Raw genomic sequence first — 23,567 nt, 5'->3', positions numbered from 1 at the left:
CTTGAATCCGCAGAATCTTGGATTTGGGGTTTGAAAAGGACATCGCGCTGATCCTCAACGCTGTCAATGCCGAGCGCCCGGAGCGGCAGAACGTCCTGCTGTCGGCCACGCTTACGGAGGGTGGGTTGAGAAGAAGGGCTTTTTGTTCTTTTTTCGTTTAGTTCCCTGGCCGGGGATCAGACCTAGGCCACAGTAGTGACAGCGCCGGATCCTCAGCTGCCGCCAGGGGACTCCAAGGTGCTTTTCCTCCAGAAGAGGACGGACCCCAGGGTGACGTGCGCTGTTGGCCAGTGGCGCTTCTCAGCTGGCGGTGCGGGGGCGGGGGGCGGCCTCCCTGGAGGACTGCCCTTCAGACCACGTGTCCTGCACCCTGGCCTCCCTCTCCCGGTCCTGACTCTCTGGTCCCCGGAGCGGGGAGGGGGAGGGCTGGGTCTCAGACCCAGAGCCGTCACAGTCACGGGAGGCTGCGGGTGCCCTCATCAGGGAGGAGGGTGCCTGGCGCCCACCTGCTGGTCTCCGGGGGGGTGGGGGGGTGGCCGTTGCCCCCCACTGAGCGGGGCTCTGGCCCTGAAGATGAGCTCAGTCCCAGGGCATTGTGTCGTGTCATCACCCTGCCTTTCTCCTAAAGAGGTACCGAACCTGAAAAACACAGTCTTGGCGCTCCTGTCGTGGCGCAGCGGAAACAAACCTGACTGGTATCTGTGAGGACGCATGTTCAGTCCCTGGCCTTGCTCAGTGGGTTAAGGATCTGATGTTGCCATGAGCTGTGGTGTAGGTCACAGACATGGCTCGGATCTGGTGTTGCTGTGGCTGTGGTGTAGGCCGGTGGCTGCAGCTCCGATTTGACCCCCTAGCCTGGGAACCTCTGTATGCTGCAGGTGTGGCCCTCAAAAGACCAAAAAAAAAAAAAAATTCCTTAAGCTTACCTCTGCCTTCCACCCTCATTGAGATGGAGTTTCATAGCTCTCCTTTGTTGGCGGGACACGCAGGCCTGGGGGGTCCCTGAGGCTCCACCAGGATCCCGGCACAGGAGTCTCTGTCAGAACAGTAGGGCAGCTTGCGTGTCCTTGTGTCTCTTGACTCCACTGGTATACTGGCTGGTGCAGGAGCACGCCGGATGCCAGCAGTTTCCAGAATATTCTAACAGTAATTCCAGAGAGAAGCCATGAAAAAGGGATTCAGGGCTCAAAAAGTTGGGGAAACGCCCCACACTACGTCCTCCTCTTGGAGATTTGTGTGTCTGCTCACACAGTAAAGGCCCTGAGAAGGGCTGTAGACCTGGGAAACGCTGTGAAGGCCTCTCAGGAAGCGCTTTTGTTAGGGTTTTCCTGACATCCTTGACCGTAGAGCCCTTGCGGGGGGTAGGGGGTGCAGACCTCTGTTCCGTGCCTTCCACAGGTCAGAGGTTAGAAACACGGGTGGTGCATGTGGGTTGTGAGGCCTGAGAAGGACTCAGTGGCTCTGCCCCCCGCCCCCCACTGCCAGGGGGCAGATGAGCGCTGGCGTTTGGGGACAGCCATCGAGGGTTCCTTAAGAAGCCTGGCTGTGTGATGGGGGGGTGTGCCGATGTGACCAGTTCCACACAGGTGCCCACCAGCTCTTTTGTTTTTGTGGCTTTTTCTCCAAGGTGTGACGCGGCTGGCAGATATCAGTTTACACGAGCCCGTCCGTATTTCTGTCCTGGAGGGGAGCCAGGACCAGATGCACCCAAAGAGCAGAGCCACTCTTGGAGCTTCTCCACCTGCAGCTAGCAGCGAGCCGGACGGCTTCGCCATACCCGTGGGTCTCGAGCAGCACGTGGTGCTGGTCCCCAGCAAGCTGAGGCTCGTCTCCCTGGCGGCCTTCATCCTGCAGAAGTGCAAGGTGGGTGTGGGTCAGGGCCCGGCCTGACCCCGGGAGGTACCACGGTTCTTTGACGTCAGGCCTTGGGGGCAGTGAGCCGACACATGCGGCTCCAGCCTCCCAGCGTTTGTACGCACAGAGCTCGGCAGCCCCTGTTCCAGCGGGGCTTCTCGCTCAGATCATGGCAAAGACTCAGGTCTGTGACGGCCCTTGTGTTCCACTCAAAATCTGCCTCTAACGTCTCACCTGGGACCGTCCCAGGTGGTTGCAGGGCAGCTGGGGGGCAAGCAGGGGGGCCTGGGCTCGTGCTTCTCAAAGAGTCATAGTATTTAAAAAAAAAAAAAAAAGGCTCATCATATTTGTGTCTTTATTAGATTCATGTGATGAACTGTCTCTGATCGTGAGACGGTAGCCGGTGGAAAGGCGTGGGGCGCAGAGTCCCCGCCGGGCAGGGATGTGTGTGGCGAGGCCGGGCGAGCGAAGGGGACAGAGTGAACGGACGGCTTCCGTTGGAGGCATGTTTGTTCTTCTCAGATGCGGGAGGCCCGATCGAGGTTGCAGCTCTGTCCCCTTCCTTTCTCGGGTTCTTTGTAGCACGGAGTATCCGTGCGATTTGTAAAAGTCATTCCGAGCCATCTGTCCCCTGCGTTTCCAGGTCGAGGCCAGCCTGCCGGCCTACTTTAGAGAGGGATCCGTTTCAGTGTCGCCGGGTCTTAAAACGTGTGGCGCTTCTCCCCCTTTGTTTGGACGCAGTTCGAGCCCGACCAGAAGGTGATTGTCTTTTTCTCGAGCTGCGAGCTGGTGGAGTTCCACCACAGCCTCTTCCTCCAGACCCTGCTGGGCGGCTCGGGGGCCCTGGCCCCGGGGCGCCTGCCATCTGCCTCCCCGCCGTTGACGTTCCTGCGGCTGCACGGGGACATGGAGCAGGAGGTGAGCCGGGCTGCGCTGGGCTGGGGAGGTACGTGGCTGGAGGGGGCCCCGCCGGAAGCGAGGCGGGCGCCACTGCGGTGTCGTCGGGGGTGAGGGTCCACTGTCCCGCCTGCGTTTGCGCCCGGCGCTGGCCTCTTCCGCTTGAGAGAGCTCGCAGGCTCGGCTTGGCCTGCATCTACCGCAGCCAGCTGTTAAGGCAACAGAGTACCACTAAGTAGCTGGCACCAGGGAAGGCGTTGCCTTTTTAGTACCCAGTGTGTAATTAGGGCTTGATGTCTTCAAATTAAGAGCATTAATGGAGCTAAATTGTGGATCCCATATGGTACCGCTGAGCGCGACTGCTGTCATTGTCAACAAGATGCAGCGCTGTCCCTCTGAACACTCGGGTTGGGAGAGGGCACGGGCTGGGCTGCCGGAGGGCCGGGCCCCGCTCGGCCTCAGCCCCGGAGAGCGCGGCGATCCGGCGGGAGAGGAGAACCTTTCCCCTTTCTGCGTGCGTAGCTGCGGTGACTCGCCTTCCCCCACCGTCCGTCCGTTTCGGGAGTCGGGCGGGTGCCCGGTGAGATGAGCTCGCTGCAGCTGTGGGGGGAGGAACCCGCAGGGCTTGGAACTGGAGCCATCCTGTCCTAGAGGAGAGGTGGCCAGGCAGCGCTTGAAAGAAAGCCAGAATTCGGAGTGAGATCCGACTAGAACCGCCTTAGAAAAAGCAGAACATTTTTAGAGCACAAAGGACATTGAAGGTCATCACGTCCAGCCCCTCGTTTGGCTTTTTGTCTTTTAGTAGCTAAGGGAACGGAGGCTCCGAAAAGTGAACTTGCTCAAGGTCACTCAAGGACACCGCTTCATAATTTGACCCAAGATTATATAGACTGTCCTGCACATTGCAGCCTTAGTGAGTTTTATAAGGATCCCCAGTTCAGTCGAGTTTGTTGGTTTCATAAGGTGATGTCAGTTCTGTTTTGTTTCTGTTTTTGTTTTTTAAACCTAGTTTGCTAATCCTCTGGGCCTGTTTCCTCCAGAGCCGCAGGGTGGGTGTGAGGATATGAAGGAGCCGGTGTGGACTCAGAAGGATCTGGGGGTTTGAGCAGAAGATTCTGCAGCCCGGGTTTTTCAGGCTACGCATCTCACATTGGAACAGAACAGTAGGGCAGGGTGTTTGCAGGCGAGTGCTGGGGTGGGGAGGGGGCAGACTGCTCGTGTTCTGACCCTAACTCTGGTCCTCACAACGGCTGTGTGACCTCAGGAAAGCTTTTAACCTCACTGGGCCTCAGCCCACATCTCTGAGTGGAGCTAACCATGGTCCATACATCCTGGAATCGCTGTGATGATTTCACTGGGCTCACGCAGTTCGAGTGCTTGGTCCAGAGCCTGGCACAGTGAGCGAGCGGTAAAGGCCAGGTGTCCAGGTTGTTACTTGTGTTCAGGGGACACGTAGGTTTTCTTCATAGTTGAATAATTACTGGAGGTCCTGTCGTGGCGCAGCGGAAACAATCCGACCAGGAACCATGAGGAGGCAGGTTCGATCCCTGGCCTCGCTCAGTGGGTTAAGGATCCGGTGTTGCCGTGAGCTGTGGTGTAGGTCGCAGACGCAGCTCGGATCTGGCGTTGCTGTGGCTCTGGCAGAGGCCGGCAGCTACAGCTCCTATTAGACCCCTAGCCTGGGAACCTCCATATGCCACAGATGCAGCCCTGAAAAGACCAAAAGCCAAAAAAAAAAAAAATTGCTGGTATTTCACTTGTGCTGTCTTGTTGATCAAGCATTTCAGCTTCACCCCCTGTGGTGGGGAGGCGGCAGCAGGAAGGATCAGTGTGTTGGTTCTTAAATCTCGGGGACATGTCTTGTCCCAGGGGACTAGCTGTCACCTCCTTCTGACTGTCACCCTGACCCGCTCCACAGGACGGCCCCCAGATGACTGACCTGCCCCTCCCGGAGTCTGAGGGCGTTAGAGAAAAGCTCCTGTTTGGAGAAGCTGCCACGTGATAGCTGTGATGAAGGCCAGGGGTTTGGGAGTTTTCACCCCAGACCTGAAGACATTATATTGTCTTTAAGATGTTTCCACAGATTTTGGAACTTTCCTGATTTTGACCCTGCAGGGCAGCCATTGGCTCCCTGGGTTGGGGTCGTTCAGCCCTTTATGGGCCGCGTGTGCAGGTGCCTTTTGTTGAACCTCTTTGTGGGTCAGTTTCTTCCTTGGAAATGGGGCTGCCATGAGGACAGGGCGTGCCAGGGACGCAAAGCACAGGCCAGTGCCTGGTACCTGGTGGCACTCGGTCCATGCTGGTTGTCATTGTCCCCTCTGCTCAGTGAGGTGCCCTGGGGGCCCAGTCACGTGGCACAACATATGCGCAGAAAGACCAGAACGAGGTACACCTCGGTGCCAGAGCGGGAAGAGAGACTTCATGTTTTTCTTCTTTCCAAATCTTTGGTCACTGACAGATGGACACAGCCCAGTCTCAACTGCTCGCAACCCTGTGACTTAAACACACCCCCGGTGAGCCCTCTGCAAGTTCACACTCAGGGCCTTTTGATCCAGCAAGGCCGCTTTAGGAATTCACCCCAAGGGTGCATTAAGCCTGTGCACAGGATGTCTCACAGCGTCTGAGCTGGTAACGGTGGAGACGGCCAGTTTGCCCGCAGCTGGCACTGGGTGCGGGGGACACCCATGCAGCTGAGTACCGCGTGGTCCCAGGAGACAGTGTGGTTTTGGGATATGTATTTACTGGCATGAACAGATGCTCACATTCTGTTGACATATAATAAGAGCGTGTTAGGGTTCCCTGGTGTCGCAGCAGGTTGAGGGTCCAGTGTTGCCACTGCTTCGGCTCGGGTCACCGCTGTGGCTCAAGTTTGATCCCGGCCCTGGAACTTCGGCATGCCTTGGGTGTGGCCAAACGTGTCATGATAAGGAGAGGATGTCAGTGGCGTCAGAACCATGACGCCAGTTTTTAAAAGCAATGCTCTTGTTTATGTTTTGCTCAGAAAGGAGCTCGGGAGGCCTCAGGGTGTGGCCAGCAGCGCTGATGTGTTTTGAGTGCTAGGATGACTTCATGTTTTTCTTTGCCTCGAAGTATCATTTTTCTACATTTAAAATGTATGGCTTTTATAATTTGAAGATATTTTTTGAAATCAGATTTTGAAAAACTTGCTCTGTAGGAAAGGTTGGTTTCCTTCTTCCTGCAGACAACCTCTAGAAAGCGTGTTTGAGCCAAGTCGGAGTCGGGATCCCTGCACGCAGTAGCTTGTGGCCTTCGACCCTCCCTGCCCTTGGCATCGGCGGGCTCTGGAGGGTGGGGGCTGCCGCCTCCCTGCACCCCTCCCCGCATTGTCCTACGGCCCCGAAGCTCTGCCATGTTGCCACAGGCCAGGAGACCGTGGGTGCAGGGTCTTGTGGGAAGGTGTGAAGAATCCGCTGTCTTCCTCTTTCTTGGCAGAAACTCTCTGTGCCTAAAAGCAGTCACTGAAGTAGAAAAAGGGAAGCGTTATGAGCATCGCAGCCCACCTCGCTGGAACTGATCTCAGAGTTGTAAGGCCCTCTTTGCCCTTGTTTTCGTAGGAAAGAACAGCAGTGTTTCAAGAATTCTCACGTTCCAAAGCAGGCGTCCTTCTTTGCACGGTACGTATGGTTCGCGCTCCGCGGGAAGGTTAAACATCGTAACAGCGGCTGCACTGTTTTGTCTCTTGCCGAGTTGCCTTGCGGCCAACCCCACGGGGAACGCGCGTCCCGGGGCCGCTGAGCGAGGCCGGTCTCTTTGCCCTCCTGGTTTGTCACCCGACTGCCACAGTTAGCCGGCTGCCACCGTGCAGAAGACTTGGCATTTTGCTCACTAATAGTGGCAGCTGTTGGTCTGAAAAACGTGTGAATCTTGGCGATTTCTCCCCACCCCAAACTTGTAAATTACAGCTATCGGGAGTCATTAGAGCTGAGAAACTCTTTCCACAACAAGTCACTCTACCAGCCTCTGCTCCCCTTTTCTTAAAGGAAAATCGATGCGCCCGGACAGATGGGGTGCTGTCGTCTAGAGCTGTCTGTTGTCCCGCGGTCTCCAGGGCCGGTGCCTCCCGCCTCCGTCTCCGCGGTCCCTGGAGGCTGCCTCCGCCGGCACCGCGCTGACCTTTCAAATGCACGTCTCTTGTGCTCTTTGGAGATTGAAAACTCGCACCTTCAACCTCCCCGCTTCGCTGGGGACTCACCGCTCCAAGGTGCTGCTTGCTCCGCGATTAAAATGCCTTCCCCTGTGCCGTCTTGGACGATGTCAACCCCAGACTGGGTATTTGAGAAACCCCTGTGTACACAGTAATTCACCTCCCACCGCACATTTAGCGCACGAGCGTTGGGCCAAAACAATGACATTCAGGTATCTGCAGGTGTGTCCAGGCCTTGTGTGTTAAGAGAGTTAGTCTTTAAGGAGCCCCGGCCCTGCGTGTCATCGTTAGGTTGTCTTCCTGTTAAGAGGAAAGTTTGGGAGTGACCGTGCTGTGTCTCGGGTGTGAATCTGCATGCACACGCACTGGACGGCCTGCCTGGTCACCTGCCGAGTCTCAGGTGCCTGTGGCAAACAGTGGTTCTGCCGCCTGGCCGTTCAGATCGGAGAGCAGTTTGCGATGGGAGGCTGGCCTCCCACGGAGATCGGCGTCGGACCACCCAGCCCTTCCCTCCACGAAGCCGTCCACAAGTCAGGAGCTTGTGCTCGCTCTAACGCCATCTGTACATGCCTGGTCTACAGTGAGGACGAGCCCAGGGATCGACTTGATGAGGAGGGAGTCAAGCTGCTGCGTCCAAGGACCCTTGGGCGCCTGACCCGTCCCTGTCCCCTCTTTCCCTCTTGCTCCCTGTCTTTCAGCCAGACGGGCCACTCTTTCAGCTCCTTGAATGTGTCGTCTTGCTTTTCCTGGCCTTGACCTGGGTACGTGAATCCCCTGGGCATGGACACCCCACCCCCGTTAGACTAACCCCCTTCTCGGGTCTCAGCTTCAGTTTCATTTCCTCAGGAAGCAGAAGCCCTACCTCTTCCCCTTGGCACTCCCACCGCGCCCAGGGGCTGTCTTCCCACCAGAAGACGGGACTGTGTTTTGCTTGCAAGCCCATCCCAGGGCCTAGCCCCGGGCAGGTGTGCAGTTGCTCTCGGTACACATGGGCTAAATGGGTGGATAGTGGGGGCTCAAGAAACTTAATGTGGAAAAACCATCAATACGTGTCTTTTTCTAAACACCGAGGCTGAGATTAAAAGACTCGCTCTTTGGGGAATACGGATACTGTTCAGCCAGGGCAAAGAGACGATGCCATTCGCAGCAACGTGGATGAACCTAGAGGTTATCATACTAAGCCTTGTGAGTCAGAAAGAGAAAGGAAAAACGTACTTATTTACAAAACAGAAACAGACTCGACAGACAGACAAACTTATTCCTGTTACCAAAGGGGGGGGGGGCGGGGAGGGGTAGGGTAGGAGTTTGGGATTCGCGGGTACGCGCCACTGTGCATCAAATAAACAGCAAGGGCCTGCTGTGCGGCACAGGGACCTGTGGTCTGTATCCGCTAAAAAACCCAGCGGAAGAGCGCGTGAAAAAGGGCGCGTGTGCTCACGTGTACCCGAGTCACCTTGCTGTGTGTCAGCAGCCAGCACAACAATGTAAACAACTGTGCTCCAACAGAAAATTAAAAAGGCGTTTAGTTTCCCCGTGGAATTCTCTCAAACATTCCAATGGAGGGTTGTTTGTGACCTGAAAACAACAATTTGCTCACTGGGGGGAAGTTTACTTTTTCACGTATATGGTGTTAGCTGGAGAGCGAGTGTTGCAGGTGGTCTGTGTTCAAGCCGCGGGCACGTGTGCAGGAGTCTGGGTTAGGACTAAACAAAATGCTTTCTCTCGGACGCTCGCGGAGCTGGCCTTGTCCCTGGTGGGACACTGTCCCGTCTCCTAGTGTGCACATGCGCCCGTGTTTTGTAGACACAGGTGAGCCCTGAAGCTCTAAGGAAGCGCCAGGTATTTGAAGTTCAGTTTCCCGTTTTGTTTTGTTTCTGTCTTGCTAGTAGCCCTACCGGAGCGAAGATCGTTCTTCTGAACCGTGATTCTCAGCGGGGTCAGAAGCACGCCGTGATTTCCCTCGTTTTGTCCGGTGGGTGCCTCGCAGGCAGGTGATGTGGGGGGGGGGGCTGTTGCCTTGGCACCACTGCCCCCTGCCGGTGCCCGGGGCCACGGGACAAGCAGGCGCTCACTTGCCAGAGTCTGACTCCGCCACACCCCTTGGTGTGTGTTCGTGGGCTGGTCTCGGTCACGGCCAGTGCGCCAGCCTCCGCCCGCCTCACGTGGCGTTTGTTCCATTAGAGTTGATGTGCAGTGTTGTGCCAGTTTCTGCCGGGCGGCGAAGGACCCGGTCGTGCACACAGGCACATTCTTTGTCTCTCACTCGCTCCCATCGTGTTTTATCTCCGGAGCTTGGGTGTGGTTCCCGGCGCCGTGCAGCAGGCGCCGTGCAGCAGGCCCTCATTGCTTATCCACGTTCTAAATGTAAGCGTTTGCATCTACTAACCCCACACTCCCTGCCCGTCCCCCCCGGCCCCAGTCTCATCTTTATTCCGCTTGAAGAAGTTACTGGGAAAGAGCTGGGCGGCGGCTCACGTCCCTCCGCGTCTCAGCCAGGACCCAAGCCTGCTCAGTCTTCCTCCTCCTCCTGCCCTGTTTGTTTGCTGTAGCCCCGCGCCTCTGGTGTCTGAGACACTCTGGCTGTCATCGATGGCGCCTGGGTCGGGGTGGTGTTGTCACTGTGTCCTCTGCAGCAGCCTGTTGCTTGCCAGGCTCTGAAAGCCCTCCAGGAGCCTCCTTGGTGTTAATGAGCAACGGGCCACGTCGGGACAAGGCAGATGGAGGACTGGCTTCTTCCGATAAAGGAACTGTGGTTCCTTGTTGCGTGGGGACTTCCCCCTTTGTGCCGTACCTTTCTGTTTCTTATTTTTTTGTTTTTGGACATGCCCGCAGCCTGCAGAAGTTCCGGGCCAGGGATCGAACCCGTGCCACAGCAGTGACAATGCCAGATCCTTAACCGTCAGGCCGGGGAATGGCCTGTACCCTCCTCTACCCTGTCTTTTGCCATTTTGATTTTTCATCCCCAGGCCTTTGAACGAGGCCAAACGACTGACTGTCTCGGGTGAGAGGCTGGGAATGGTGGGGTCAGCACAGGAAAGCCCCCTGTTAACTGTTTTCTTTGCCGCTAGAAAACCCCTCCTCCACCCCATTTTCCTCCCGTGTCTGTCTTGAGGAAAGTAGTGTGTGTGTTTGCGTGTTTCCTTTTATCTTCATTATGAACGTCTTAGAAGGAAGGCCCTTTTTAATTGCACATGGTCTTTCGGGGCCCGATACGTGACTTTCTGTACGTGGTTTTCTCCGTACACGTGTGACCTTGGTGCCCTGGCGTCTGGGCAGAGGTCAAAAGGCAGTGGCCAGGAGAGACCAGTCCGGGAAAGAGAATTCTCGCCGTATTTGAAATGTAACTTTGCGTCCTCGAGAAAACTAGGTCTAAGACAAAGCCGGGTTACGGAGGGAGCAGGTATCGGCAGAAAGGAGTCGTTTGAAAGTTCAAAGCCCACTTTCCCAGATGGAATTGAGAAGCCAGAAGTGTCAGATACAGGATAATGGATTAGCTGTGAAATACTTCCTCCTGATCATGCCCGAAGCCAAAGGCTTTTCATTGGGGTTGTTTTTATTTCAGAGATGGTGCGTGAAAAAGCTTTTTCTTTTCCGCCATGGTTTTTCCCAGGACATTGGCTGTAGGTCCCGTGCTGTCGGAGGGACCCCGTTGTCTATCCGTCGTCTGTATTTGGTCTCTGCTGACCCCAGACGCCCTGTCCTTCCCTCCCCTACACCCTGCCGCCTTCACCTAAGCCGGAGGGTTTCCTTTTACTACCGTTGTTCAGTTGACGGGTTGGTAAAGAGAAATCCCGCCCAGTGCCTGGAATGTGGTGTTGCCGAGCTCCCTCTGGTTCTTGGGTGGTGTGGCCTCCCGGGTTGTCCCTGGGCGAACTGGTGCCACAGCCTCGTCCCCAGCAAGGAGCGGTGCTTCCGGCTCCACCCGGTCCGCCGGCTCCACCCAGTCCGCCGGCTGCGAGCTGGAGCGCCGAGGTTGTCCGGCACGGGCTCCCTTCCGTAGGGACCCGGAGCGCCTGGGCCGCCTCCCACCTTTTCTTTGTTGTCGCTGCTGCGGCTGGAAGCGCGTGATGCCTGTGTGGTTCTGCATCTCCTCTCCTCCCGGGGAACGTCCACGGTGCCAGGAGGCCAGGAGACAAAGGGATGAGGCTCTGAGCGTCACGAGAATGTCACTTCACCCCCGAAGGCATGGCGACCTCCGTGGCCTTCTCTGGGGAGTGCTTTCAGGTGGGGTTCGCCTTCCCACCGCGTTGCATTGCGTTCGTGGCAAGGTGCTTCGGAGATGCTCGGCTGTTTACTCGGTTACGCTAACTCATGTTGCCAGCTTTGTGGCGGCTCCAGCCAAGATCTCTCGCCTCTGACAGCTTCTGCGATCTCTCCTTCCTCCTCTGATTACGCAGCCCAATCTGTCACCCGGACCACGGGGGCCTGGACCCCGCTGATGGCTTTCCACACACGGCAGTAATGACTTTTGGCAGGCCGGGAAGGCGGCAGAGGCGAATTCGCTGCGTCCCTTGCTTAGAGAGCCGCAGGCCCCCTCTCCCTGTTAGTAAAAGCACTTTGTGCGGTTCTCGGGTAAATAAATGAGTCATTTTAATCCAACTGACAGGCTGGCACCTGAGCGAGCTGCCTTCCATCTGTACCCGTGGTCTCGCAGAGGCCGCCAGTTGTCAGGCCCACGGCCTTCAAGGCCTCACCGTTGAGTGTCTTTCAGAACTGACTTTAGTGGTTCTTTCACCCTGATTAGGATAAAAGAATAAGGTTGGGCGGGATCTGAGTTCTGAGAGGGGGGCAGAGACCCGAAGCCTTTGCTGTGTCTGGTGCGGGTCACAGTTGCCTGTGGACCCGCTGCTGCCAGCTGACAGCATCCAGGACGATGGCGTCGTCTCCCGCTTCCCCATGGTCCTCTGCCCGGGCGAGGGGTGGAGAGCAGAGAGGCTGTCCTCTCCCTGCTCCTGCCTCCGCCCAATGCCCCCCTCATCGCGAAATGGGGCACTCAGGTTCCTAACCCTCAAGACGCCTTTTACACCCACTGTCTCCTTTGATCTTCAGAGCAACCTCAGGGGAGAGGGAAATTATAGCCATTCCACAGGTGGGTAAACTGAGGCTCCAAGAGCAGAGTTGACTTGTGGGATCAGATGCCTGCTAGTGACCCTGGAGCCCACTTCTCTGTGTTCCTGCACCAGGAGGGTCACTGCTGTCCCTCCCTCAGGGCGGCCTCGGCAAGGCTGGAAGGAAGTGTCCGGGTCCAGTCCAAGCAGTGGCCGACTGTGGTGACGAGACCAGAAGTTGTGGGAGACGGGAAGGGCGCCTTGCCTGCTGACCTGGGCTGGGCCGCGCAGCCCGGGCGGGAAGGGGCGTTGAGCTGTCCCTGCGGCCGCTGGCTGCTGCCTGGCACAGCGTGGCAGGACTCGGCCCGGCTCTCGTGAGCATCGCAGGCTGCGTGAGTTTCACCTGTGTTTCTTAGTTGGATTTACTAAACCACGAGCTTTGAGTCTTTTACAAAGCTTGGCGGTGAAGCTCAGGCAGTGTGTTGTCTCCACGCCTCTCCCACTGCAGAGCACCTAAATCAAATAAGTCATTTCTTAACAAGAGCTTAGCAGACTTCAGAGCCGTCAGTTTCTCTGAAGGCGGTGACTGCGGTTAGTGGCGAAGGCGGTTCCCGCTTCCTCGGAGAACACGCTCAGCTGTCTTCTGAGGCATCGGCTCTGGCGCGGCCACTTTCGCTTTCAGGGTACACGGGGGCTGTCTGGAAATGCTTCTTGGGTGGTTGGCACTCTTCTAGAACATGCAACATCCACTTACAAATGCAGCCTCCAGCCGCTGTTCAGAGGAGACCTGCAGGTCCCAGGTGTGGTGACCAGGGTGCAGGCCCATGAGCCCTGACCTGCCCACGGGGGTCCTTCCGGGTGGGTTCGATGGTGGTGGGACAGGGTCTCCCCGGGTCCTGCCTCTGACCCTGGAGGATAAGGGAGCCATGGTTTTAATGTGCTGCTTGCAGAATTTTGCACAGGATTATTTTTTTTTTAAGGTTTATAAGTTTATAAATCCTTAGTGATACTGAAAAGTTGGGGGGGGGGTGAGCCCTTCTCTACAGAAGGATGCCAGGTATGCAGTGGAAGGAAGGACAGAAAGCCGTCCTTTGGAGCCATCAGGGTAGCCACTGCTGCAGACCAGCAGCATCCATAGATGCTGAAACCACCAGGCAAAAACCCTTCACTCCCCAGTCTGCTCCTTTTCACGGAGGAGAACGGTACCTTCACAGCAGAGGAGGTGGTGGGTGCCACCTGCTCCGGTGACTGAACGGAGCATCCCCAGCGCGGGGCAGCCTGCCCCGGCCCGGCTTTGGAGCTGTGTGCCGGGAGGCACAGCCACCCTGCTGCCATCATTGTGCCAGAATGCTCGGCACGGCCTTAGCATGCGGAAACAGAAGAATCCAGAGTCTGGGTTGTTCCTCAACATGCCTGGATTCGTCAAAACAGGATTCATCAAGAAGGCAGATTAATCCTGCTGTGTAGCACGGGGAGCTGTATCCAGTCACTTGCGATGGAACATGATGGAGGACAATGAGAGAAAAAGCGTGTGTGTGTGTGTGTGTGTGTGTACGCACGTTACATACACATCCATAGATGTATGACTGGGACACTTTGCTGTACAGCAGAAATTGACAGAACATTGTAAATCAACCATAATCTTGAAGAAGATAGGTAAATATTAAGGGCAGGTCAGGGAATTCTAGAGGGCTGTCATAAAAGTGGAATGCAGTGGTTATCCTTCAGTCCTGGGAGATGAAAGAAGAGCAGCTGAAAAACCATCTTTGGTACAACTGGCGAAATTTGAATACGGACTGGGTGACTTTCTCAGGTGAGGCGACGATGCTGTGATTAGGTAGAAGGATGCCCTTTTACTTAGGAGATACGTGCTGGCGTATTGAGGAGTGAAATGTTATGATCTTCACAACTTACCTTCAGATCGTTCAGAAACAGAGTGTGTGCAGAGAGGAAAAAGGCAGATACATCACCTGAGATGCAGGATATACACATGCCATTGTACGATCCTTCCAGCTTTTCTACAGGTTTCAATTTTTCTAAGTAAAAATGGAGGTGGGGAATAATATGCATTTGTTGTTAAAGGAAAAAGCAAACAACACAAGGAAAAGTAAAGAGAAAAGTAGAAACCGCCCCAAATCCCTCTACCTGGAGGTAACGGCGGTTGACCGTTGGTGAAGTTCCGTCTAGGTATGGGTCCTCCGTTTATCTACCAGTCCGTCTGTCCGTGTAGCCAGTTACCCATCTGTCTACTCAGTATCTTTTGTTTTTGTGGCCCTCCTTTCTTCCCCGCGTTTTTCGGTGGAAGAAAGGCCACTTGTCCTTACGAACGTCCCACCCGCCGGATTCGGCTAATTGCGCCCTCGTGGTGGCGTTTACCTCGTTCCTCTCTGCCTCTGTTTCCTCGAACTGGTAGCTCTGGACACATGGTTTAGACTCCAGATCTGGGCTTTTGTTTTGTTCCTGCAAGATGTTGTAGATGACGCCCTGTCTTCCTGTTGCATAACAGCTGGTTATTTTTTAATTGGGTTGAAACGTGGTCCCAGGGTCAGAATTACAAAGATCCTTTAAAGGAAGTCGGCATTTATCCTATCCCCTGCCCCCGTTCTCGTCCTTCCCATATAGTTAACTCTTTTTTAAGCTTCTGGGTTTCTCCCTCCATTATTTCTTTCTTTCTTTCTTTCTTTTTTTTTTTTTTTTTTTTTTATCTTTTTAGGGCCACACCTGAGGCATGTGGAGGTTCCCAGGCTAGGGGTCCAGTTGGAGCTACAGCTGCTGGCCTACGCCACAGCTACATGGGGTCCGAGCCGCATCTGCGACCTACACCACAGCTCACGGCAACGCTGGATCCTTAACCCACTGAGCGAGGCCAGGGATCAAACCTGCATCCTCTTGGATACTAGTTGGATTCGTTAACTGCTGAACCACGACGGGAACCCCTCTATTATTTCTTTTTGAAATATAAGCAAATATATTTGTGTCTCCCTCATGTCTTACCCAGAAGCGTACTGTTCACACTCACGGAGAGCCCGGGTGTTCTCCCCGTCAGTATGCAGGAAGCTTCCTTCCTTCCTTGCTGTTTAGATCTCTGCTATGGGGCAGGTGTTGCCATGTCTTAGTCCACCTGTCTCCTGCTAGACATTGGGGTTTGTACCAGACATAGTGCCCGAATGAACAGCCTTGCGAGATATTATTTAAAACTTTTGCTGGTGTATCATCGGGATGGGTTTCTAGAAGGGAGATGGCTCTGGGTCAGAAGGCAAATATGTGATTTTGCTGGGTGGTTCCAAATCCCCTGCCGTAGAGGTTGGCGTTATTTCAGGTTCAGCAGCGTCTTTTTTGATGGTGGAACGTTATGATAGAACATGGTCTTGGGAAAGTAAGCGGACCTGGGTTGGAGGGCCGCCTCTGCCTCTTAGCTGTGTGTCCCTGGAGCAGTTCCTTCATCTCTCTGAACCTTGGTTTCCGCTGTCAAAGGCGGTAAGAGTCACTGGGAGGCGTTATTTGGACGGTGACTCTGAGTGCTCGGTCTTGGGGTGACTCGGGCTTGGGGGGGACGGCCGAGGGCACGTTCGTCGCAGAGATTGGAAGGTGCCTGTTTTCTAGTCTCTGCCAGAATGACCAGACACCAGCAGGCAGAGTCTTTGCTCTTGAGATGGTGACCAGCTGAAAAGAAAGAAAAAAATTTCCATTGCTTCTTTGCTTTCTGTCTGTCTGGCGGAGTCTTGGGCCTGCTCCTGGCGGACCCGCCAGAAGCGGCGAGGCTTCCCGCCACCCTCCCTGCGGCTGGCGTATGAGCTTGGCAGGGCCCTCCACACGCGATGCCTTAGGGTGGCCTTCCAGAAGCAGCCTCAAAGCACGTGGGGAGGCCTTCCTGGTACGAATAGGTTGGGGACATAACCCATGAACACGTTTGCCATAAAGGGGTTTCTCAGGTAAAATGTAAAACACACCAGGAGCGGGCGGAATTCCTGCCGGCACCCTGGTTAATGACTGACTGGGGTTCTCAGGCGATGGTGTCCTGTCAGTGAAGCGGGTTGTGACCCACTGCCCCCCGCAGGTTCTGCAGAACTTGCCCCCGAGTCGGCATTTCCCCCACAGGAGGACCTCTGGGTTGTAGGTGCGTGGGGGCTGAGCCCTCGGAGCTTGCATTAGACTGTCGGATGGGCCGGGGACCCAGGAAAGGTTGAGAGATTTCATCCCAAACCGTGTTCTTCTCTGTTTCAAAGGATGTTGCAGCTCGGGGCCTTGATCTCCCTCAAGTCACGTGGATTGTCCAGGTAAGTTTCAGTTGTTAAGGGGTGTGCTTGAGGCAGAACGGTGTGATTCTGGGTAGATGCGATGGCTCCAAGTCAAATAATCGCGATTACCCTCTTGGGTGTTGCCCTGGTAACCAGCACCCGCCGGCCTGATGGGCACAATTCTCCAACATCCTTCCTTAACCCAGCCTGCCCACCCACTCAGCACAGCGGCGGAGGAGGGCACCCCCCCCCCCCCGGTCCCCACCCCCACCCCCAGACAGATGCATGTCACACGCAGAGCTTCAGCAACCTGAAAAGAACAGGAATTACCTGGGCCCCTGGGAGGTCTCATTGTGTCCGGAAGGAGATGGCTCAGCTGTCCTGAGATTTGTGTCCATGTACATTGACCTGCGGGGGGCAATTAAGTCCCTGACAGCATCTTACACAGACCTCTCGCCATAGACGCTTTGCCAGAGGGTACAGGTGTTAGCAGCAGCGTCTAGTGGTTTCATTTTGTTTTTTCTTTCCGTTAGTCTGCAGAATGGTATTTTTAAGCCCTCTGCGTGGGGGCCAGGGGACACGTGCCCTGTTTATGTGAGTCATGGTTTATCCACATTCTAGTGGAGTTGCATGCCTGTCCCTGGCTAGAAACCTGCTCTGCTCACTGCAGATGACGACGTTGGGACTAGAGACGTGTGCCTCCTTCCCTGCCGGCCACGGAGCAAATTAGAAATGGGAAGGCAGGGATGGCCTTAACGTGCAGGAGGCCAGTCGCATAAAACCGATCGAGAGCCTTCCCATAGCTGTGGATGCTGATTAGTTGACTGGGCCTGGCCTCCCATGTGTTATGTCCATCGTGGCCCTCCGAGCCTGGATTCATGTAGCAGGGGGGAAGAAGGGAAGAATGAGTATATGGCCGGTTGGTTTTAACGATGAGGATGTTATTGCCGTAGAGAATGTCCATTCCACCGAGTCAGAGTCAGGAACCTGTCCCCCGCCTGAAGGGGACCCGCCACTCTGCTGCCCGCCGCTCCGCTCCATTGGGACTGCGTGGCCTGCAGCAAGGCAGTGGGGACCTGGCCCCGATGGCCCAGCAGCAGAGGGAGCGTCCTCCGTGCCCCGCCTAGCATCCTCTGTGCCCAGCGTGTCCCCCCGCAGCCCTGCGAACTGAGGACATAGGCCAAGGTCATGGCCGCCCTGCGAAAGTCCCCCCCACCTGCCTGCATTTTCGCCTTGCAGTCACCTCAGTGAAAAGATGCAAATAGGAAAATGAAGAGACCTGTGGAGAAATAAAATTAAAAAGGAGATATTGGGACGAGAAGACGTCTCGTTTATCTGAAACTTGGCCACTGTTCCCGTTTGCGTGTCAGAGCCTTGTTACTTCCGATGAAGCCGGGAGTTTCAGGGTTGAGTGACGTCTCCTTGTGGTTGTGTTAGGGTAACCATAGCACCAGGGTCTAATTCGTGGGATACCTGGAGGCAGGTGAGGGTATTGCACTTCCAGTTAATGGCACTCCCTTGATCCACGGATGCCTTCATTTTTGTTGCCCTTTTTAGTACACCGCTCCGTCTTCACCTGCTGAATACATCCACCGGATTGGGAGGACTGCCCGGATTGGCTTCCAGGGGAGCAGCCTGCTCATTTTGGCTCCTTCGGAGGCAGAATATGTCAACTCGTTGGCTTCTCACAAAATCAAGTGAGTCAGAAACCTGAACGGAGTTTCGGCTGATCTCCCCTAATTAACTTTCTGTCGCTTTTTGCAGTGGATGGGCCTTGTAAGCTGCCGACGAGCCGTTAACCCTTGTGATCCCTAAATGAGCCCCAGAGCAGCCAGTGGCAAAGACTGAACCCCTCACACGTCAGCACCTGGCAGCTTTCCACTCCAGGGCGCGGGCGCCGGGTTTGGCCCGCAGGCTCTGGGCGGCCTCCCCTCCCTGTGAGACGGGGCCCCGTCCTCCGGGCCAGCCTTCGGGGGAGGCCCTTTCTTGTGGACAGTGTTTGTTTCTCACCGTTGGTTAATTAACATTGCGCGCCTGTGACGTCAGTGTGTCTTTGACAAAAAAAAAAAAAAATTGGCCCTTTGGGTGCATCACACCAGCCCCTTCCCCGGGAAGACCAGACGTCCTTAGGGCGCGTGTACAGTTGTGGCCGAGCCGTCCGACGGAAGCATCTCCCACTCCCCACATCAAGCCCCCAGTCCCGGGCGTGGACTCCACAGGACTTGGCGGGGGGCCCCCCTCACACCCCGACCTCACTGAGGAGAGACAGAGCAAAGGTGGCGAGCAGCAGCGGGACCTGGCCGCGGCCCGATGGCGAGAGCAGGCGGGCATCGCCTGGGCCGCAGAGGTGCCTTTGTTTCGCCTGTTTTCCGTGAACCCTCCTGCGCCTGCAGTAACAGGCTCTGCACATGGGTTTCCAGAGGTGCACAGGTTTCCCACCAATCTTCTTCCCCGAATTTCTTCTGCTCAGACGGAGCCTGGAGGTGTGTGGACTGTTGCTGGAAGCACAGGAGGAGCCACGTGGGCGCCCGGGGTGTGGGCGCAGTTGGCGCTGTGCGCGGCGGTCGGCCACACAAGTGCAGCGCCGGGCTGGCGGGGCTGGGTCCTCGTCTCGGGGGCTTTCCTTTGCCCAGCCTGTGTTTTATGTAGAGCACGTGCCACAGCTACAGGACGTTCCCCCCAGAGCGCAGAGCTGGGCAGATCCGCGCCCTCTGATCTGAGCTGACACGTCCCGGCGGATGGTGCGGGGACCTGTCTGGGGCCGCCGGAAAGCCGAGTGGCCGTCCCCACAGTCACCGCCGTGCTTCCCACCCACAGAGCTCACCCTCTCCCTCGTCAGACCTAGCGGCTCTCGGCTCTCGGTGCCCTCTCGAGGTTGCTGGTGTGACCCTTTATGGGATGCGGCTCTCGGTGTTGGGGACGCGGGGACCCACGCCCTACAGCTCTGTTGCTAGTTTCAGGAGAGGAACGATTTTCTTCCGACTTGATCGTAGGTTTTTGTTTTTCTCCTTAATCATCGCATCTTGATGCAGCCCGGCAGCGGAAAGAGTGGTTTTTACGGGTCCCAAGAAGACGTGCATCTTTTCCTCGTGGGAGAATCTCGTGTTGATGGGTGGACCACTCACCAGGGTCCGTCTCCCGCCAGATCCTGAGCTCCTGGGGGCTGGGAGCCGGTTCCGACTTCTCTGCGGCCCTTTCAGAGTCTGGGCCAGCACCAGTCAAACAGCTGTGCTCCAGCAAAACAGGAGCTGAAAACCCACTGGTGTAACCCACTCAGGCTAGGGGCCGTCCAGCGCCGTGGCTTTTTCTCCCCCGCCCCGGTGTGCGTGTTCGTGGGCAGAGTGGGGACAGAGGCCCCACTGCGCCTGGCAGCCCTTCACGTGCACGCTCTGTGCAGCTCTGGGGTGGGTCTCCTAACGTGACCTCCTGCGAGAAAGGAGTGTAGCCACTGAGGCGTCCTCTGCGATGATTCTGTCTGGAAGAGAGCCCACAGCCTTCGTGGGAAGTGCAGCAAAAACGGTTCACCTTCAGGAGAGGGCGCCGGGCTGCCGGGCACTCGGAGAGGAAGTTTGGGAGAAGGAATACGGAAGCATGAGAGGAAGAGGTTGGGGCGCGGAGGAGAGGACACACGGGCGCGGCAGGAGCGCTCACTTAAGGGGCAGGCAGCTTGTGGGCGTCTAGCTCCCGTGGCTCGGCGAAGCGCTGGGCCTGAACGGTGGCTGCTTGGTGGGCCGGCGGTGGTCGCCCAGTCACATCAGCGCCGCTCCTGCTGTTGCTCTGCCCTGGGCTTTTGGTTTCTGACGGGAGCTGTGTGTACACTGGATACCCACAAAGTTAGATCTCGTAAGAACTAACTGTGAAGTGTGCCGTGGAAAGCGGCAGACCTGAAGATTTTTAGAATCCAAAAAGTGTGAGGTATACTTTACTTACTTACTTACTTTTAAAGGAGACTCGTTTATTTATTTCGCCACACTCTTGGCGTGTGGCGGTTCCTTGGCTAGGGATCGAAGTCATGCCGCAGCCGTGATCCGAGCTGCTGCAGTGGCAGCTCCTTAGCCCTCTGCACCCCAGGGGAATTCCAAGGCGTACTTCTTCATTTTTTTGTTTTAATCTTTTGCGGGCCGCACCCATGGCATATGGAGGTTCCCAGGCTAGGGGTCCAATCGGAGCTGTAGCCGCCAGCCTACACCACAGCCACACCAGAGCCAACCCGCATCTTCGACCTACGCCACAGCTCACGGCAGTGCTGGATCCTTAATCCACGGAGCGAGGCCAAAGATCAAACCTGTGTCGTCAGGGATACTAGTCAGATCCGTTTCCGCTGAGCCACAAACTCCTCCATGGTATACTTTTAAATATCAAAAAAAGGAAAAAAGAAAGAGGTGTGTGCGTGTTTGGTACCTGAGGATCTGAGAGCCAGGCGGCAGGTCGCCGGGATGGCTGATGAACTGCAGGGAAGGTGCAGGACGGCAGGCGGAGGCTCTCGGCAGCAAGGGCTGTCCCAGCACGTCGCGGCCCGCCTCCCCCCAGCTCCACGGCAAACAGGGCAGGAGACAAGGAGGTGCCCTGAGCCCTCGCCGCCTCTGCCTCGATGCTCAGAGCTTTGCCTCTGCATCATCTTGGTGTCTTTGTGTTGCCAGCGTCTTCACTTTCTCCCGCTTCTCCTTTAACTGTGTTTCTGAGGAAAGTCGTCATTTGTTTATTAAAACGTTCATGCTTCCTCAGAAGGTCCCTTCTCAGATCAGGCATGAGACAGCTCCGCGACTGTGCTCACCTCCCCTCCTGGTGCTGCGAGGTGATGCAGGTGTATCAGCAGAACCAGAAGTAAGCAGGGTGGCTTGGCTTTGCTCCTCGGAAGCAGTGATTTCGTAGACCAGGAGGAAGGCCCTTTTCAAACCGTGGATCACTCCCGTCCATCCTCAGCTCCTGTTCCCTCCGGGTCACCGTCCCCAGCGTTGTCCTGTGGACACGCAGCCGCTGCGGCCTGGCTGGGATGCCATCACTCCCGCGCAGTTGGGAAGACGGTGCCCTTCTTGGGCACGTTAGGGCCTTTGTGTCCCTGGCCGTGGAGGGATTATGCTTATCTTCTTTCTCCCCACGTCAGGGTTTGCCCCCAAGTGAAAGTTTCATTTACTTGTGTGTTTCTTCCTTTTTTCCCTCGCGAAAAAAAGCGATGAATAGAGACGGGTCAGCCAGACGAAGGAAAAAGACAAGCCTGGGCTCTGGTTTGTCCTGCCTTCAGGTGCCCAGGCACAACTAAGAGGCCAGCGCCACAGCCATGAGGTCCGTCTCGCTGTGAAATGCAGATTTCCCGAGAAGCATGAGCGTGTCCCTGCCCTCTCAGCGTGGTCTCCGCCCTCGGCGGCTGACTTCACTGCTGGGAAAGGATTTCCCGAATCCACGGGGCTGTGAGCCGGCAGCGGAGAGAGACGGCCGGGGGCCGGGGGCCGGGGGGTGTGCAGGGGAGCAGTGACACATTTCAGGTACAATCGCTGTCAGGGACGTGGCTTGTTCATCCAGAGCTTTGTCGCAGTAACCTTTGGGGGAAGGCGGGGGCGTCTTCTCCCACAGAAGGGGTTGCCATTCGTGTTGTAATGTGCCGCTGTTGCATTTTTTAGAAGAAAAGCAAGAAGACCGTTTATCTCTTGATGATCTGTTTTCCCTCCCCAGACCCCCGTTCCCTTTTCCCTTCCCCCTGTAAGTCTGTTCTCAGGGCACCTGCTTCCTCCTCCGCCTCTGACCCACGACTGCCCCGCGCCCTTCCCACTGGGGTCGAGCGCCGTGACCCTGCTCCGCACTCCACCCCCTGGCAGGCGGGCCTGTTAGGTGCTTGGCTCCTGCCGCTTCTATCCCCCGGGAAGCCTGAGTTCTGGGCTCGGCCGTTTGCCCCGGCCCTGGACTCACCCAAGGTCTCTAGATTCGTCTGGGGTCAGTGGTCCGCACCTCTGCCTGGTTAAGATCCCTCGGGGTGACCTGGCGGAGCCGTGGCTGACCCTCAGGGGTTTACTCTTCAGCCGCCTCCTCTCTTGTTTTAAGTATGAGGCTAAAGGGACTGTCTGCTTAAGTCACGGCAGTTTCTCCACAAGCAGGCCTGTTTATTTAGCATTCAGGATTTATGAAGAAGTAATAACATGGCCCCTGGAAAGGACATTCTACTCGTAGCCCATTTAAAGCTGTCGGAGAGGAAGGAAGGTGGTGGGAATACTGCCCCATACGTCTTTTTAATATCACAGAGGTCTCCTTCCCTCCAAATTCCTAGAGGTTTAGGAAAATATTCCCTTTCCTGTGACCAAGTGTAGCTTCTACTTTATATCGAATTAGCCTGACGATGGGCCAGTTTTATGCATCAAGATTCTGGATGTGTTTTGTTTATTTATTTATTTATTTATTTATTTGGTCTTTTGTTTTTTTTAGGGCTGCACCCACAGCATATGGAGGTTCCCAGGCTGGGGGTCACATCGGAGCTGAAGCTGCTGACCTACACCACAGCTCACAGCAATGCGGGATCCGAGCCTCATCTTCGACCTATACCACAGCTCACTCACGGCAACGCCGGATCTTCAACCCATCAAGCAAGGCCAGGGATCGAACCTGCATCCCCATGGATGCCAGTTGGGTTCGCTAATTGCTGAGCCACGACAGTTGGGTTCGCTAATTGCTGAGCCACGACGGGAACTCCCCGGATGTGTTTGGAAGCATTAAGAAGCTCACCTCTACACGGCCTTCCTTTTACAGCGTTTCTGAGATGAAGATGGAAGATATTTTGTCTGTTCTGACAAGGGATGACTGCTTTAAAGGGAGACGATGGGGAAGCCAGGTGAGTTTTATTATTTATTGTGCTCGCTGCGAGCAGACGTGACTCATTTCCTGATTTGAGGAGGTAGAGATTTTGAGTGCGGGGCAGTTATTTCCTCTGCCGAGTGAAAGGTATATTTTAAGGACCAGGAACATCCGATGAGGCCAAATCTCGACTGCGTTTTTTTCTCTCCTCGAGTCTGGATGTCTTTGCTGGCCCCTGCGGTTCATGGGCTGTGGTCCATTCGGGCTCTCTGCCAGGCAGCCCCAGGGCTCCCAGAAAAAGGAGGCCTCATCCCGGCCGGGTGGGTTTGCAGGCAGCGGCACACGCTTCCCCCTGTTGGCCTCTCCTGATGACCTGCAGGGATGACTCCCGGACCCTTCCACCCAGGACAGCACGCAGGAGGCACCCTCTCTGCTCTCCTCTCCGACACACTCCGTTCACCCATTTGTAGACGTGTGCTGTGCACAGGGCAGGAGTACAGTCGAGATCCTTGAGAAGAAAACGTTTGCGTGTCCGCACAGTTCCCCACGGAGACCCCGAGCAGTCGCACACCGTCCTGGACGTCC

At 56.0% G+C, this 23,567-nt stretch overlaps 1 protein-coding gene across 7 annotated transcripts in view; it reads left to right on the top strand.

The window, feature by feature from the left end:
* Window positions 1–23,567, top strand: part of DDX31 (DEAD-box helicase 31) — a 70,949-nt gene that overhangs the window by 20,170 nt on the left and 27,212 nt on the right. For 5 of the 7 annotated variants that reach the window (XM_047768778.1, XM_047768775.1, XM_047768776.1 and 2 more), the window contains 7 exons: window positions 14–120; window positions 1,628–1,863; window positions 2,596–2,772; window positions 6,327–6,386; window positions 16,191–16,241; window positions 17,760–17,899; window positions 22,938–23,019. In XM_047768778.1, the coding sequence (XP_047624734.1) occupies window positions 14–120; window positions 1,628–1,863; window positions 2,596–2,772; window positions 6,327–6,386; window positions 16,191–16,241; window positions 17,760–17,899; window positions 22,938–23,019 (853 nt within the window). The remainder of the gene's footprint in view (window positions 1–13; window positions 121–1,627; window positions 1,864–2,595; window positions 2,773–6,326; window positions 6,387–16,190; window positions 16,242–17,759; window positions 17,900–22,937; window positions 23,020–23,567) is intronic. The other 2 variants (XR_007133327.1, XM_047768782.1) reach the window with 2 other exon arrangements.

Source organism: Phacochoerus africanus, chromosome 2 (assembly GCF_016906955.1).
Source record: "Phacochoerus africanus isolate WHEZ1 chromosome 2, ROS_Pafr_v1, whole genome shotgun sequence".
NCBI classification, from domain to species: domain Eukaryota; kingdom Metazoa; phylum Chordata; class Mammalia; order Artiodactyla; family Suidae; genus Phacochoerus; species Phacochoerus africanus.
This window is presented reverse-complemented; position numbering and strand designations above follow the sequence as displayed.